This window comes from Mastigoproctus giganteus, chromosome 8 (assembly GCF_048544385.1).
Source record: "Mastigoproctus giganteus isolate SK-2022 chromosome 8, ASM4854438v1, whole genome shotgun sequence".
Classification (NCBI taxonomy): Eukaryota; Metazoa; Arthropoda; class Arachnida; order Uropygi; family Thelyphonidae; genus Mastigoproctus; species Mastigoproctus giganteus.
Window position 1 is genome coordinate 122,488,880 of NC_143582.1, and position 13,966 is coordinate 122,502,845.

Consider the following 13,966-nt stretch of genomic DNA (forward strand, 5'->3'; position numbering starts at 1 on the left):
CACAGAAGCACCATAAAAAGAAAAGAGACCGTAAGTGAGAAATCGTTTTAATAATACATGAAAAGAAGCAAAAGGTACATGGATTAAAGTAAGTGTTCGAAGTTTCATCAACCTCGTATTGCTTTCGCACAGTGGTACCTTGGAAAATGTGCTACAAATCCCCTTTTTCCTGCTGAAGTGTTGTTTTCCGATGAGGCATCCTTCACAAGGGAAGGAATTTTCAACCCGCATAACGACCATATCTGGGCGGTCAAGAACCCGCATGCAATACGACGTCGTGCAGCAAAGATTCGATTTTCGGTCAGTGTATGGGCCGGTATTATGGGAGATCACCTCATCGGACCTTACCTGTTACCGTGTCGTCTAACCGGACCTATCTACTTGATCTTTCTGCAGCAAGTATTGCCACAACTTTTGAGAGATGAACAGATTTCTGCATCGATGTGGTTCCAACACGATGGAGCCCCTGCCCATTATAGCGGAGATGTTCGTAACTACCTGGATGTCACATTTGGTCAACAGTGGATCGGACGTGGTGGTCCCGTGCGTTGGCCTGCTCGGTCACCCGACCTATCATGTCTTGATTTTTATTTCTGGGGTCATATGAAATCGCTAGTTTATGACACCCCTGTTGACAATGCTGAGGAGCTGGTTGCAAGAATCGCAGTAGCTGCCGAAGAAATTCGAAATTCGCCTGGAGTATTCCAGAATGTTCGGATGTCCATGCGTCGGAGATGTGAGGCATGCATTGTAGCCCGTGGAAGAAACTTCGAACACTTACTTTAATCCATGTACCTTTTGCTTCTTTTCATGTATTATTAAAACGATTTCTCACTTACGGTCTCTTTTCTTTATGGTGCTTCTGTGTACAACACCGCTTCAGGAAAGCATTTCCGACCCCACATTGCTATATGATTTCGAGTTGTCAGGATGTACCCTACCCCTCTTAGAAGTTCTGAAACGTTTAACTGAAACACCCTGTATATGTATATATATATATATATATACATATATATATATATATATATGTATATATATATATATAGTCAGTATATTTTTCCCTTGCAAATATTCAAAAAGTTATGAATTTTTGAGATTATAAAATATATAAACTTGCCTTTAAGAAATGAGTTGTAAATTAAAACAACTTACAGAATAAATATAATTTTAAATATAATACCTATATATAATTTTCATATAAGAAAATATTTATATAAAAATTTTCTTAAAATGAAATGCCACTTTCACTGTTATTGGTACATATTGTATATGTCATATGCAAAATTTTTAAAACATCATCTTAACACAAGGCAAATTTACATGAGTATAATAACTAAATCTTGCTACAAAACTCTACATTATCAACAGCATGCATGCAGTGGCACATTTTTTTTTAAAGGCCACAACAGCATCCATGAGTGACCAGGTTTAAGTACAATTTTGTACAGCAATGATAGAGATTAATATTATTATAACTGAAGAATTGTATTATTAATGGATCATAGGATATACTAAATATACACAATTATTTCTTACCATTTCATTTTGCCTAAATCACCTGCTTAAACAATTTTACATATATGATTCTAAATTTCAGTTAAAAGCAGTACTTTATATAACAAAACAAAATCTGATAACAATCATTCATTGCAGAACTAATAATTCTACAATTACAGCCAAGTTAGAACCACTATCTTCTCACTTGGTTGTTAGGAATATTTCATTTCTAAAATTCAGTTTTAGCTGATAAGCAAGTTGAAATTGTATGTAAAACGGAACCGATAGTTTTTCATGCCTGGATTCCAGTTTGATTGTCTATGGTACAGCAGCAACAGTGATTATGAGATTTTACTCAAAATCAAATGCCATTCTAGTACAGTAGACTTTCAGAATAACGGCACCTTTGGGGATTCAAGATGCTGTTAATTAATGTAAAACACCATATAATCCGTGACATCAGTATAGAATTCACTTTCAAAATGGCGAACTTAAATAAATACAGTAAACAAGTGAAGCCGTTTTCTTTTTTCGGCACTGATCTCAATGTGACATTATTTCCAGTGCCATTATTTGGGGTGCCGTTATTTTGACAGTTTACTGTACTATTTTTTTATGGAAGCAAAATGTGATAAAGAGTTACATTAAATAATTAAAACAGAATTATATGCAATTTTCAAAATTATTTGATAGTTTAAAAAAAAATTATGCTAATCTTTCAGACTATTATGGAAATTAAATTGAAACTCACTTGAAATATTTTAAATCATCTCTTTCATCGTCGTAATCTTCAAGAAATTCTTTTAGCCTTTTTGTTTCTTTAGCCTACAAAAAACACAGAATAAGATTTTGAAGATTGCACTTTTATCTGCATTTCCTCCTCCTCTACTCTACTCCAAAAAATAACAGAAAAAGCCCTTCACCTTAATTTAGTTCCTATGGATCTAGAAATTACTGTTCAAGATGGACCCACTGGAACAAAAATGTAATGCACAGCATTCATTTTAAATATTCAAGGATTTTAAAACCTTTTTTTAAACACTAATGTGTGCAAACTACATAAGACCACTGGTGGAGTATTACTTTAATATGCAATTCAAGCATTAGGAAATTAATTAAAAATAACTGAACTAACAGGTTCACATCAATTACTTGCAAGATAATTAACTGTATATGAAAAAATAATGTGCTTGACAGCTGTATGAGACATTTGGATGTATGACAGTTCAATGTATAATATAAACTGGTGCATGTTTAACAGTTTGACAAGTCCAACAATTCAGCAATTTCAATGTAAGAATTTGGGGTATGGAAAAAAAAAAAAAAAAAAAAAAAGCAAGACAGGCAATGCAAACATTTAACAAGCTGCTGTAAATGGTTAATTAACTATTCACAATAAAATTCAAAATTTTCAAAGTGCACACTGACCATCTTTGTTTTCTATGTTTTTAGAGGGCCTATAACAAAGTACCATGGACAGTTTAAATTTTGAGAAACAATTATATTCCTTTCTATCACACTTTACTTTCACTTCTGTTGGTTGTATTTTTAGGAATTTCATACCGAGGTAACTTGCTCTAGAGACCAAATGTAGAGAAAATTAATGGATACTGGCTGGTTAAGATGTATCTTCTACTGCTCATTTTGAAAGCTGCTTTATACTTTTAATCAAAAGCAGTTAAAATTAGTGCTAGACTAGTTCCACAGATGGTTATGGGCAGGTGAGTAAGCTTGCCTGGGTACTGTGGAGGGGACTTCGAATTGGAGTCAAGGCCCACCTACAGAGAAAGGAAATCTAGCCAGTGAGGCATTTTCCCCATGGAGGCTCTTGGTATTTCTGATTAAGGGTTGGTAAGACAGAAGACACTTGGTTAGCATGAAGGAGAACAGATAAAATAGTGTTTATTTTTGTAAGAAACAAATAAGGCAATGGAACGTCTGTATAGAACTGTAAATTACTTAAATTACACTGTTGATTTTCCTTGTTTACTTAATAAAATACCTGATGTACCCTGATGTATCAGATCATGATGGGATTCGATGTGATGCACAAATGCCCCTACACAGAAGGGATCCTCAAAGCATTTCTTAAAGGGTATTAAGATAGAGATAACAAAAGAAAGAGGGAAGAAAACCAACTATGCACCAGTTTTTCCATTTATGACTGAATGGTTCTGGAATAGCAGAATGGATTGGCCAGTAAATTCCTATTATCCTTAAGAATAAATATGTGCCTCTTATCTTCAGCTTTGTGCCTGTGGACTGCTCATTCTGAAAATTTATATTTTTCCTTTTACACAAAAACCAAAACATGAAAGGTATTAAAACCTATAGTATTTAGTACCATGCGTGGGTAAAAGGGCACGACAACAGAAGATGCTTGTTGACACTGGCCTTGAAATTCCGAAGAAAGTAGTTTTCAGAAAATACACGTGAAGAAAGGTTGTTCCAGAAAAACAGATGTTGAAAGATAAAAGAAGAAGAAAAGTTGTTTCTGTGAGTTTGAAGTTGGACAGTATATGGATGCTGACTGGTTGCTAGATATGTTTGGACTGAATTGCAAGAGAAAGGGTGAATTATAGATGCATATTCAAAAGAAAACAGTGCTCAGTATCTACAGAAAGCTATGCAGCAGAAACGGAAGGTCTATGACACAGAGTAGGAAAATTTGTAAAGATGGATCATTAATTAACCTAACTGCACCCGTTCGAAAAGAATCTAGAAGCCTGTGAGAGACGGTTGGGGCACATCTGTGGGGACAATATTCCATAGCAGGATGGATTTGAGATTTGTATATAGTGAGTAGTTGTTCAGAAGAAAAGTAATAGCAAGAGCTGAATAGAAAACCCAGGTTTTTAGATGCAGAGGAAGCAATATTTTTAAGGGGCTCATGCCAAGAGAGATTAGAGGACAGGTTAATGCCAAATACACACGTGATTCTGTCTACATATCTGAGTGTTGTCGAAGATAAGCATAACAGCAGTAGACCTCTTTTTGCCAGATATAAGACAGTACATGATTGCTTAGTCAAGAGTGCTGTCATCAAAATGGCTGAATTTCAACTACCAGTTAGGACAACAGATGCTGATATAATATGGCTAACAGACACCTGGTGCCACGTGGAAATTGGTGATCACGAGTTCCACTATACTATGTATAATGTATTTATTGAAGACAGAATGTGTGAAGGGATCATGTGTCTTATTAAAATCAGCCTAAACACAAAAACAGCTTTTGCTGAGTCTGAAGTTAATGAAAATAAAACGGTGGAATTCTCACTGTTATAAAGAATTCCAGAACAAGGCCAAATAAAGAAATTAATATGTCATGAAGAAATTAATATGAGGGGCCGATAAAGCTCTCAGCTGCCCAACTCAATGCCAGATCTCACTCCTGTGCACAGGCAACACAATGGCAACCTCCAAGGTAGAATGTGCTGGTCCCACAAGAACTAGTTATTGTCGGTGACTCTACTGTCAAGGATTTACTTTACTTTACTACTGTAAAGTATTTAAGGGCAAAGACCTTAAATACTTAAGCCTTAAATCGGTATCCACTGAGAACAAATAACGATAGTCTTCTCCACTGGTGAAATGTTATTTATTCGAGGTTACAATACCGTGGAAACTCGTTGTGAAGGTAGTCACAATATGAGATATAACCAAAACGATGCTAATTTAATTAATTAATTAATTTAACTACTTTGCTGGATAGCTATGTTAAAATGATTCACTTGCACTAACCTACATATTAGGAGATAGGGAATATATTATGCAAAATGGAACAGAATTAGGGTGTACTGCATGTCAGTAGCAATAACCCCAGAGTAAAATATCAACCATGTGGACTACACTCAGCATAGTGGAGAATGAACAAGACCTGAGGGTAATTGCACAGTCAGATATGGAGATTTCTGAGCAGTATGGACAGTCTGCAAGAGCAGCTCACGGGATCTTGTCAATGTTATATAGGAATTTTTCTAGCAGGGATAAGGAGGTAATTATTCCCTTGTATAAGGCAATGGTCAGACCACAACTTGAGTATTGTATACAGGTCTGGAGGCTTCATTTCAGGAAGTATGTAGATCTGCTGGAACGAGTACCTAGAAGAGCAAAGAGATTGTTGAGGCTGCTAACAAAGGTTGCGCTTTTGAAGAAAGGCTTAAGTTCTGCAAATTGCACCATATGGAGACTAGGCACCGACGAGTGATCTGATTGAGGTGCATAAGGCCTTGAATGGTTTGAGCAAGCTCAATGATGGTAGGATTCTCCCTCTTTTTGAGATTACTCGCTTGAGGGGACGTAAATTCAAGTTGAGTAAAGACAGTTGTAGCATAGATGTGCAGATATTTGTCTTTAGCCAGCAAGTGGTTGATTGCTGGAACAAACTTCTATCTGTCGTTGTGGAAGCTGACAGCTAAAATAAATTAAACGCAGAACTAGACAACTTTTCGAGTGAATGGATGGGTGAAATAGAAAGTGTTTTTTTTTTTTTTTTTAGCTGATGCTGTACAAACTTGCTTTCTTACATTAAATTACCTCTACTAATGCTATTAGCAGAGCTATATCATATACCTCTACTAATCCTAATGCTTTACTTAATCTTACATTTTGTAATTAAGTAAAAGAATATTACCAGCTTCTTGACATAATGTGGGTCCGCAATGACCCTTATAGAAATAGTACTCGGATTCCCCCCAGTCACTATCTGGTAGAGTAGAGGCAGAGAGCGTATATACTAACTGACTCATATGCCTCCTAGAGGTAAGTTACCACTGTTCGGTCCAGTGGACTATCTGGCGACATGACTGTGAGAACTGTACCCTTGAAATGTTAGGAAGATTGGATCTCACCACAAGGCTCATCATAACTCAACAGTCATCAATGATGACTAACACACTTTACACAAGGCTCATCATAACCTCAACAGTCATAAGTCATACTGCATGATGGAAGTGATGGGGGTTGTGGGGGCTTTGCTCTGGAGATTAAAGATAGATTTCACTACTCCAACCTTCTAATAAACAAAGTGGACCGGATGATGAGAGTGATCTACCACCAATTATTGTTTGGTGATACCGGTAATTCCTCTGCATGGTGAAGACACCCCACTCTTAATCTCTGGATAGTCGCCTGCAGTATACCAGGTGCAGTGTTTTGAAACTTGCATCTGGAGACACAGCCAAGATTATTAAAAGTCCTACCATTGTGAGAGTACAAGCAGAGGATTTCGTTGTCACAAAACAACTGCACTTCAACAAAATATTCTGATTACTTAAAATTATCAACAGAATATCAGTCACATCAGCGTTTTAGATTCTGAGGTAACAAGCTTAAGCTCGTCATACCTGAGAGAATGTCAGTGACAAACATAAAGGACCGATAACTTGCTTGAATACTTTTACACAAAATAAATTGATAAAAAAAAAAATATATATATATATATAAATTCTTTCCTTTTTTCTATATTTCTTTATTTCTCTTGTCCAGGTTACTAATATTTCTCTTACTTTCCCAAACTTAATTTCCGGCTTGTTTGCAATACACTGAATTGTAGTGCATATGATATGAATCATAGTACTCACCAAATTTTTTCATACCTCAGATTGTTATTTACAAACTACCATACAACAAGTTCTCTTACATCCAGTTGATGTGATCATTAAAGTAACATCTCCAAAAATCCCAAATGGGCAATTTTACATTCCGGATCATTTGTCAAAATTAAAGATAGGACAGACATGTTATTAACCGAAACTGTATGTAGGGAGCTGTATTCTGCTGAGAAACGGAATAGAGTAATAGCGAGAATGCAGGAACTTATAGCAAACTATATTGGGAATTTGTGTTTACCTTTCTAACTAAATTTCTCATTATAAATTTCTAATGCAGAAATTTTCCAACTTCCAAGGTTGAAATTTCAAGAAAATTCCAAATTTCACCAGACTACCAGCTGACAGTGGAAATGTCAGCTGGTAGTCAATAAGAAGATAAAGTTTAATAAAGAAATGTTGCAGAATCTGAAAACTTTAGAAATCAAGTTAATAATATAAACACGACTTTCCCGAGTCACTACTTTCTCACACTTATTGCATATTCCATTTTTTTGGCAGATAGCAGTTCCTGGGGGGGGGGGGGGGAACTTTGCTTCATTTACTGATATGTTCATCCTATCTATAACTGTAACAAACAACTAAGAATGTTAATGTGCAATTCAGTGATCTGGGGATGATTTTAGTTTGCTGTTAATTCACGCTTTCAACTAAAGTATAGGTTTGTGCTATAGCATCATGTTTACACGAAGCCAACTACTAATTAGTTAAAAAATTGGCATAATTTAAGTATACCTCATATTGTAAATGACTTCATAACGAGTTGCGATGTTATTGCACTACCTCGAATAAGTAACGCTTCTCTAATAGAGAAGACTACTGCTACTTATTCTGCGGCGCCTCCGTAGCCAGGTGGGCAGGAGCAGCAGTGCGTAGCACACGCTTCTTGATTATACCAGGGTTCGAGCCCATGCCCACCAAATATGGAGAATGTGGAAAGGTCAGGGAATGACTACTGCATATCCCCGGAGCAATATCACCTTAGTTGCTAATGCTCCTAAAAACCAAACAACAAACAGCTACTTATTCTCGGCAGATACAACCTTCCAGACAGCACCGTTTCTGAGCTTATTAACTCTTCATCGGTGGGTGGACAGGTGGGCAGGTATGATGGCGTTGCAATAATGACAACTCAGTTGTAAAGTATAACTCCACAATGTGTGAGAGAGGCCCGATGGTGTGCAGTATTTGAAAATTACGTAATTTGTTTAGGGCAATAGCCCCAGGTTATGAATAAGTTAACTAACGTATACTTTTAGGTTACGAAGAAATTAACTAATGTATACAAGCAGTCCTCACTTTGCACAGTACTGCAGGACCATAAAAATGACCGTGCAAAGTGATCTTAATAATCAAAGGGAAAAATTACGATTGTTCCGTGACCTTTAAAATTTTTTGTCAAAACATTAAAACTTTCTTACTGTTGGTTATAAACGTATGAAAAAAGGAGTAAAACTAATATTTATTTATTACACTGTAATTTAAAACATTAGAAAAATTCAGAATAAAGGTGTTTTATTTCTTTGTAAACCACTTATCAAGAGCAGGTTGAGCTTGCCTGCTTCTTGTCATATAACTTACGATATGGAGCGAGCATCTTTTCTATGCCTTGGCGAATTGTCATACTCCTTTATAAGTTTGGATCAGCTTCCAGCATTTTATCCTTTGCGCTTTCAATGTCATGAAATTTCACCGAGAGTTCCTATAATGTAAAGTTTTTGCCGCTGTCACTTCCTCTGGGATATCTTCATCACAACCACTTTCCTCATTTATGTCAATAAGTTATCCTTCACGAAATTCCTCTGGCTGCATATCTAGAGTCTCTTGAACGGCAGGAGTGTCAATATTCCTACAGTCAGCTCTTTCTTGTATAATTTCATTTATGCTCGATTCAAATCCTGCAAAGTTATTTGCACAGTGCAATAAAGGTTTTCGCCATACTGCACGCAAATTACTTGCTGTTACTTCCTGCCCCGATGCTTGAATATTTTCAATCGCATGCTTTATGTCACATTTCTTCCAAAACTCAGCTAAAGAAATTGCATGATCTCCAGTTGTAGCATCAATAGCCTGTCCGAAAGTCTGTCTAAGATAATATGCTTTAAAAGTTGAAATAACTCCTTGGTCTACTGGCTGGATTAATGAAGTTGTTTGGTAGTAAAGAGCAAATTTTCACATTTTCATTGAAGTCCCCAAGAGAACCAGGGTCACATGGAGCATTATCCAACAGTAGTAGGGCTTCAAAAGTTAAATTATTTTGCATACAGTATCTCTCTACAGCTGGACAAAAAAAAAAAAAAAAAAAAATCCTCATCTCTACTAAAAACCTTGAAACAATGTTATTGTAACCCATAACCTTTTATTTCCCTGCAAAATGACTGGTAAAGATGCTTTGTTATGATTTTTTAATGCTCTGGGATTCGCAGACCGATAGATAAGCATAGGTTTTAATTTAAAGTCACCCTCTATGTTGCCTCCTAATAAAGCAGTTAATCTATCTTCAATTCCTTCATGGCCACTTCACAATCCTACATCTTTCATTGCTTAAGTTCCTGATGGGGTTGCCTTCCAAAAAATACCCATCTCATCTCATGAATATTAAATATTTGATGATCATTATAACTAATTGGAATCTGGGTGCAAATTTCAGAGAAGTCAAAATTCCACCTGCCTTAACTAATCCTTGGAATCTGGGTGCAAATTTCAGAGAAGCATCCTTATCTGTGCTACCAGCTTCAACAGATAGCTTAAAATTAATCAGTTCATGCCAACTTCTGAAACAATGAAATCAGGCTTTACTGGCTGCAAAAGGTTCTTCAGTCTCCATGTAACTAACTAACTTCAATGCTTTGGCCTGAATGCTCACCAAACTGATTGGGATTATTTTTTTATTATAGTCTTCAATCCAATGTAGAAGTAAACGCTCCATTTCAACCTTAAGCGGCTTTCTGTTCCTGGTGCAATTTAAACTAAAAGATGTTGAAGCGACTTTACCTTGTTTTTTGTATTCATCGGCTGCTGTAGCCGAGTGGTCAGGCATGAGGGTGCTATTTCTTGTATTCTGCCTATCTTGTGAACTCCTCTGACCATTTGGTCATCCAGGAGTATAAAGAGAAAATTTATTTATTTATTAATATGGTTCGTACTGTAGCTTCATGCATGCTTAAGTCTTGTCCTATCTTCGCTTTGTCGTTGCCAATTTCAAATCGTCTAATTACATTCAATTTCACTTCCAGAATTTTTCGTTTCTTTGCTGCACTTTCATCTTTGCTGGCCAATTCCCTCTTTCGATTATCCATTTTTGTAAAATGTCATGTGGATTTATCTCTGAGAGACAAGGAGGGAATACAACTACACACACTTTGATGTCTGTGCTTGAACTGAATAACAGATGTGCAGTGACCAATGACCAAACAGACTTAGAAAAAAGTCACGTGATTGGTCATGGTCATGATGTGCATCAATTTTTTAGTTATTTGTGGATTGAAAAGCTAGAAACGAAGTTTTTACTTTATGCAGTTATTCACAGTCAATATACCGTGGCAAATGAAAGTTGAACCGTGTTGTTGGGGGACTGGTATTATTTAACTAAAATTCGTGCATATCGGAACTGTGCAAAGCAAGGACTGCCTGTATTACCCCCAAACAAATTATGTAATTCATGCTTTCAATTAATTTAACAGTCATATTATGCATTAAAGAAACACCTGCATTCTTATCTGTTTTCTACAGGTGAGTGTTGTAAATAGATAATGTTTATCAAACTTCAGACATTGATTGACAAACGAACACTACAAATTTTGATCTTAATTAAAAACTCTTGAAATTGATTTGAATTTAATGCTTTGTCAGAAATGTTAAACAAAAAACATTAACAGGCAGTTGATTGATTTTTGTCTCCTGTTTGAAATAAATGCATGAAATTCTTAAAAATTGTTCACTTTTTTTTTGAAAAACCACATTTAATTTCAATTTATTATGAAAAACATGAAAAATCTGTGTTTTTATATTGAAAAAGTATATTTTTATTTAAGTTTTTAAAATCCCCTTCCCTGACACATTTTACATATGCATGTTTCATTGGGGAATTTTTAGGTGCATCAGCATCTATGGCCATAGTGCACCACTTTACACATGCACTTTCATAACAATTTTTAATGCTCACATTTACACTTTATCTTCTCTGTTGGTGAACAAAACTTGAAGCAAAATTTGAAACTCCTAAGTGTCTCAGTAACTGGAGAAGTAAACAACCTCTGACACTAGTGAGCATTTCTATTCATTTGCTTCAGATTTTAGTGGAAGTTAAAGTAGTCATTAATTGTAAATTCTTGCTTTAGTGTACTTGATAATTATATTCAAGAATTGGCTTTGCAAAGTTGAACCAAAACTTTCCTTTTATTATTTTTGATGGCCAAACTTCTTCTATTACAAATGTATTAAAGACAGAGATCAAAAGTCAAACCAATAATGAAGAAATACTGAAGTTCAGATTAACATCACTTTTTTTACATTTTTAATTTCAAATTTAAGACATTTTGGCAGGCAGGCCTGACAAAGAACTACACACAATCAATTATAATGCAGAATTTTCCATTACCTCATCTCGTTTTTGTTCTTCTAATTTACTTCTCTCTTTTTCATATTCCTTAGCCCTTCTTTTTTCTCTTGCTTCCCAGTTTTTCACTCTCTGAAAGAATCAAAAAATCATGAAATTTAGAATTCGAAAAGAGGTACAATTAGTAACAAATTTTGAAAAATTCATGGCTACAGTAGGGCCCAACTCATATGGCAGGATAGGTTCCAGACATCCGCCAAAAAGTGGAAAATGGCCTTTTTTTTTCACTTGTGAATGTATATAAAAGCTTGTTTTAATATAAAACATGTTTAAACTATCATATATTAAGTGAGCAACAGAGCTATGCCTCAACACGATACGAAAATCAAATGAATATATAGTACACACATTGTTTACATTAATATTTTCGCCCTTAGATTATAGTGATTGACGATTGTAAATTTGAAAAAAGGAATATATTTATTGTAGGAAGGCTAAAGGAGATGGCACATTTTCATTATCTAAATAATTAATGAATCTTATTAGTTTTGACAATGGAAACTTGGTTGAAGTCCTTGCAGGGATTTGTGTTGCTGTTGACGGTGAAGATTGTTCAAGGCTAGCTGTTGCTGTCGAAGGTTGCGATGGTACTTTCGTAAAGTAGGAAAACAATGAACTTGGTCACGTAAATTTCCGTCTCCTTTCCCTTAGAATTTCTTTATAGCATGCAATATCATCTAGAAGTCTTGCATTCACTATAGAACTTCTTTTGAAATTTGGATCAATTCTCTCAGAAGCTGCCATTTCTGTTTCTATACAGTTGATAGCTTCTTCCAATTCCTCAGTGAACATTTCTCTAGGGATAGCAGGAATATCATAAGGATGGGACTCCTCTTCGTGAAACATCCTTCTTTGCTCTTCAATCAGAAGAAGATCTTTGTCTGTTAGGGTCTCATCGTGAGAGCTAAGCAATTCTGCCACAACCTGAGGCTCGACTTCCAATTCTAATTCCTTTGGCATTTCCTCATTTTTAGTCACTTCTTTCACTGAATTCTCAAAGCCTTCAAAATCGACAATAAGTGTGGGAATTAACTTCTTCCAAGCACCTTTCGATGTTGTTTCTTTAACTTCCTCCCATGCATCACTAATAGTTTTTATACCATCCAAAATCGTGAAGCCTTTTCAAGATGCTCTTAATTTATTTTGTTTATGCCCAGCTACTGTACCACTGTCTAAGGCATTTATACCCATAGCAAAAGTTAATACTTACTTAATATGATTTAAATGCTGCAATTATACCTTGGTCCACAGGCTGCAACAATTAAGTTGTATCTGCAGGTAGAAAAATAACATTTATCTCCTTGTACAAACCAATCAGAGCTCTAGGATGGCTAGGGGAATTATCTGCAAGAAGTAAAATCTTAAAAGGAATTTTTTTTCCCTTGCAATAAGTCTCAACTGTTGGCTTAAAATAGTTCGCGAACCAATTTGAGAAAAGATCTCCAGCCATCCATGCTTTTGAATTAGATTTATAATAAACAGGGACGCTAGCTTTTGCATACTTTTTTTTTTTTAGGACCCTACGATTTTCTGAGTGATAAACCATCATAGGTTTTAACTTGCAATCACCAGCTGCATTAGCAACTAACAAGAGAGTTAGCCTGTCTTTCGCAGTTTTGAAGCCAGGCAATTGACTTCTCCTCTTTAGCAATACAAGTCCTAGACGGCATCATCTTCCAATATAGGGCTGCTTCGTCCAGGTTGAAAATCTGCTGCTTAGTATACCCACCCTCTTCGATGATCTTAGAAAGATCACATAGATAACTTTCTGCATCTACTGTATCAGAACTAGCTGCTTCACCCTGCACTTTGATATTGTGGAGATGGCATGGCTTCTTTCCTTAAACCCATTAAACCAGCCTCTGCTAGCTTCGAATTTATCCTCAGCAGCTTCCTCACCTCTCTCAGCCTTCACAGCATTGAAGACACTTATGGCCTTGTCCTAGATGATGGCTCGGCTTAAAGGCATGTTGTCACTGGTTTGATCTTCAATCCACATCAGTAAAGGTTTTTCGCTGTCAGCAATAAGGCTATCACATTTTCTTATAACTTTAGTGTTCACTGGTGTAGCACTTCTAATTTCCTTCAACAGTTTCTCCTTAGCGTTCACAATTGTACTAACTGTATGGCGAGCCAAACCTAGCTTATTGCCTCTCTTAGCCATAGACAGCATGCTCACTTAGTTTAATCCTTTCTAACTTGGCATTTAAAGTAAGAAGGTTATGACTTGTTTTTTTATC

General features: G+C 35.9%; 1 protein-coding gene across 3 annotated transcripts in view; it reads right to left on the reverse strand.

Annotated features, from left to right (window-relative positions):
- The window catches only part of LOC150081794 (RNA-binding protein 25), a 769,112-nt gene that overhangs the window by 141,988 nt on the left and 613,158 nt on the right, over nucleotides 1-13,966 (reverse strand). For all 3 annotated transcript variants that reach the window (XM_090378892.1, XM_090378890.1, XM_090378891.1), the window contains 2 exons: nucleotides 11,709-11,798; nucleotides 2,249-2,322 (listed from right to left, as the gene is read on the reverse strand). In XM_090378892.1, the coding sequence (XP_090235018.1) occupies nucleotides 2,249-2,322; nucleotides 11,709-11,798 (164 nt within the window). The remainder of the gene's footprint in view (nucleotides 1-2,248; nucleotides 2,323-11,708; nucleotides 11,799-13,966) is intronic.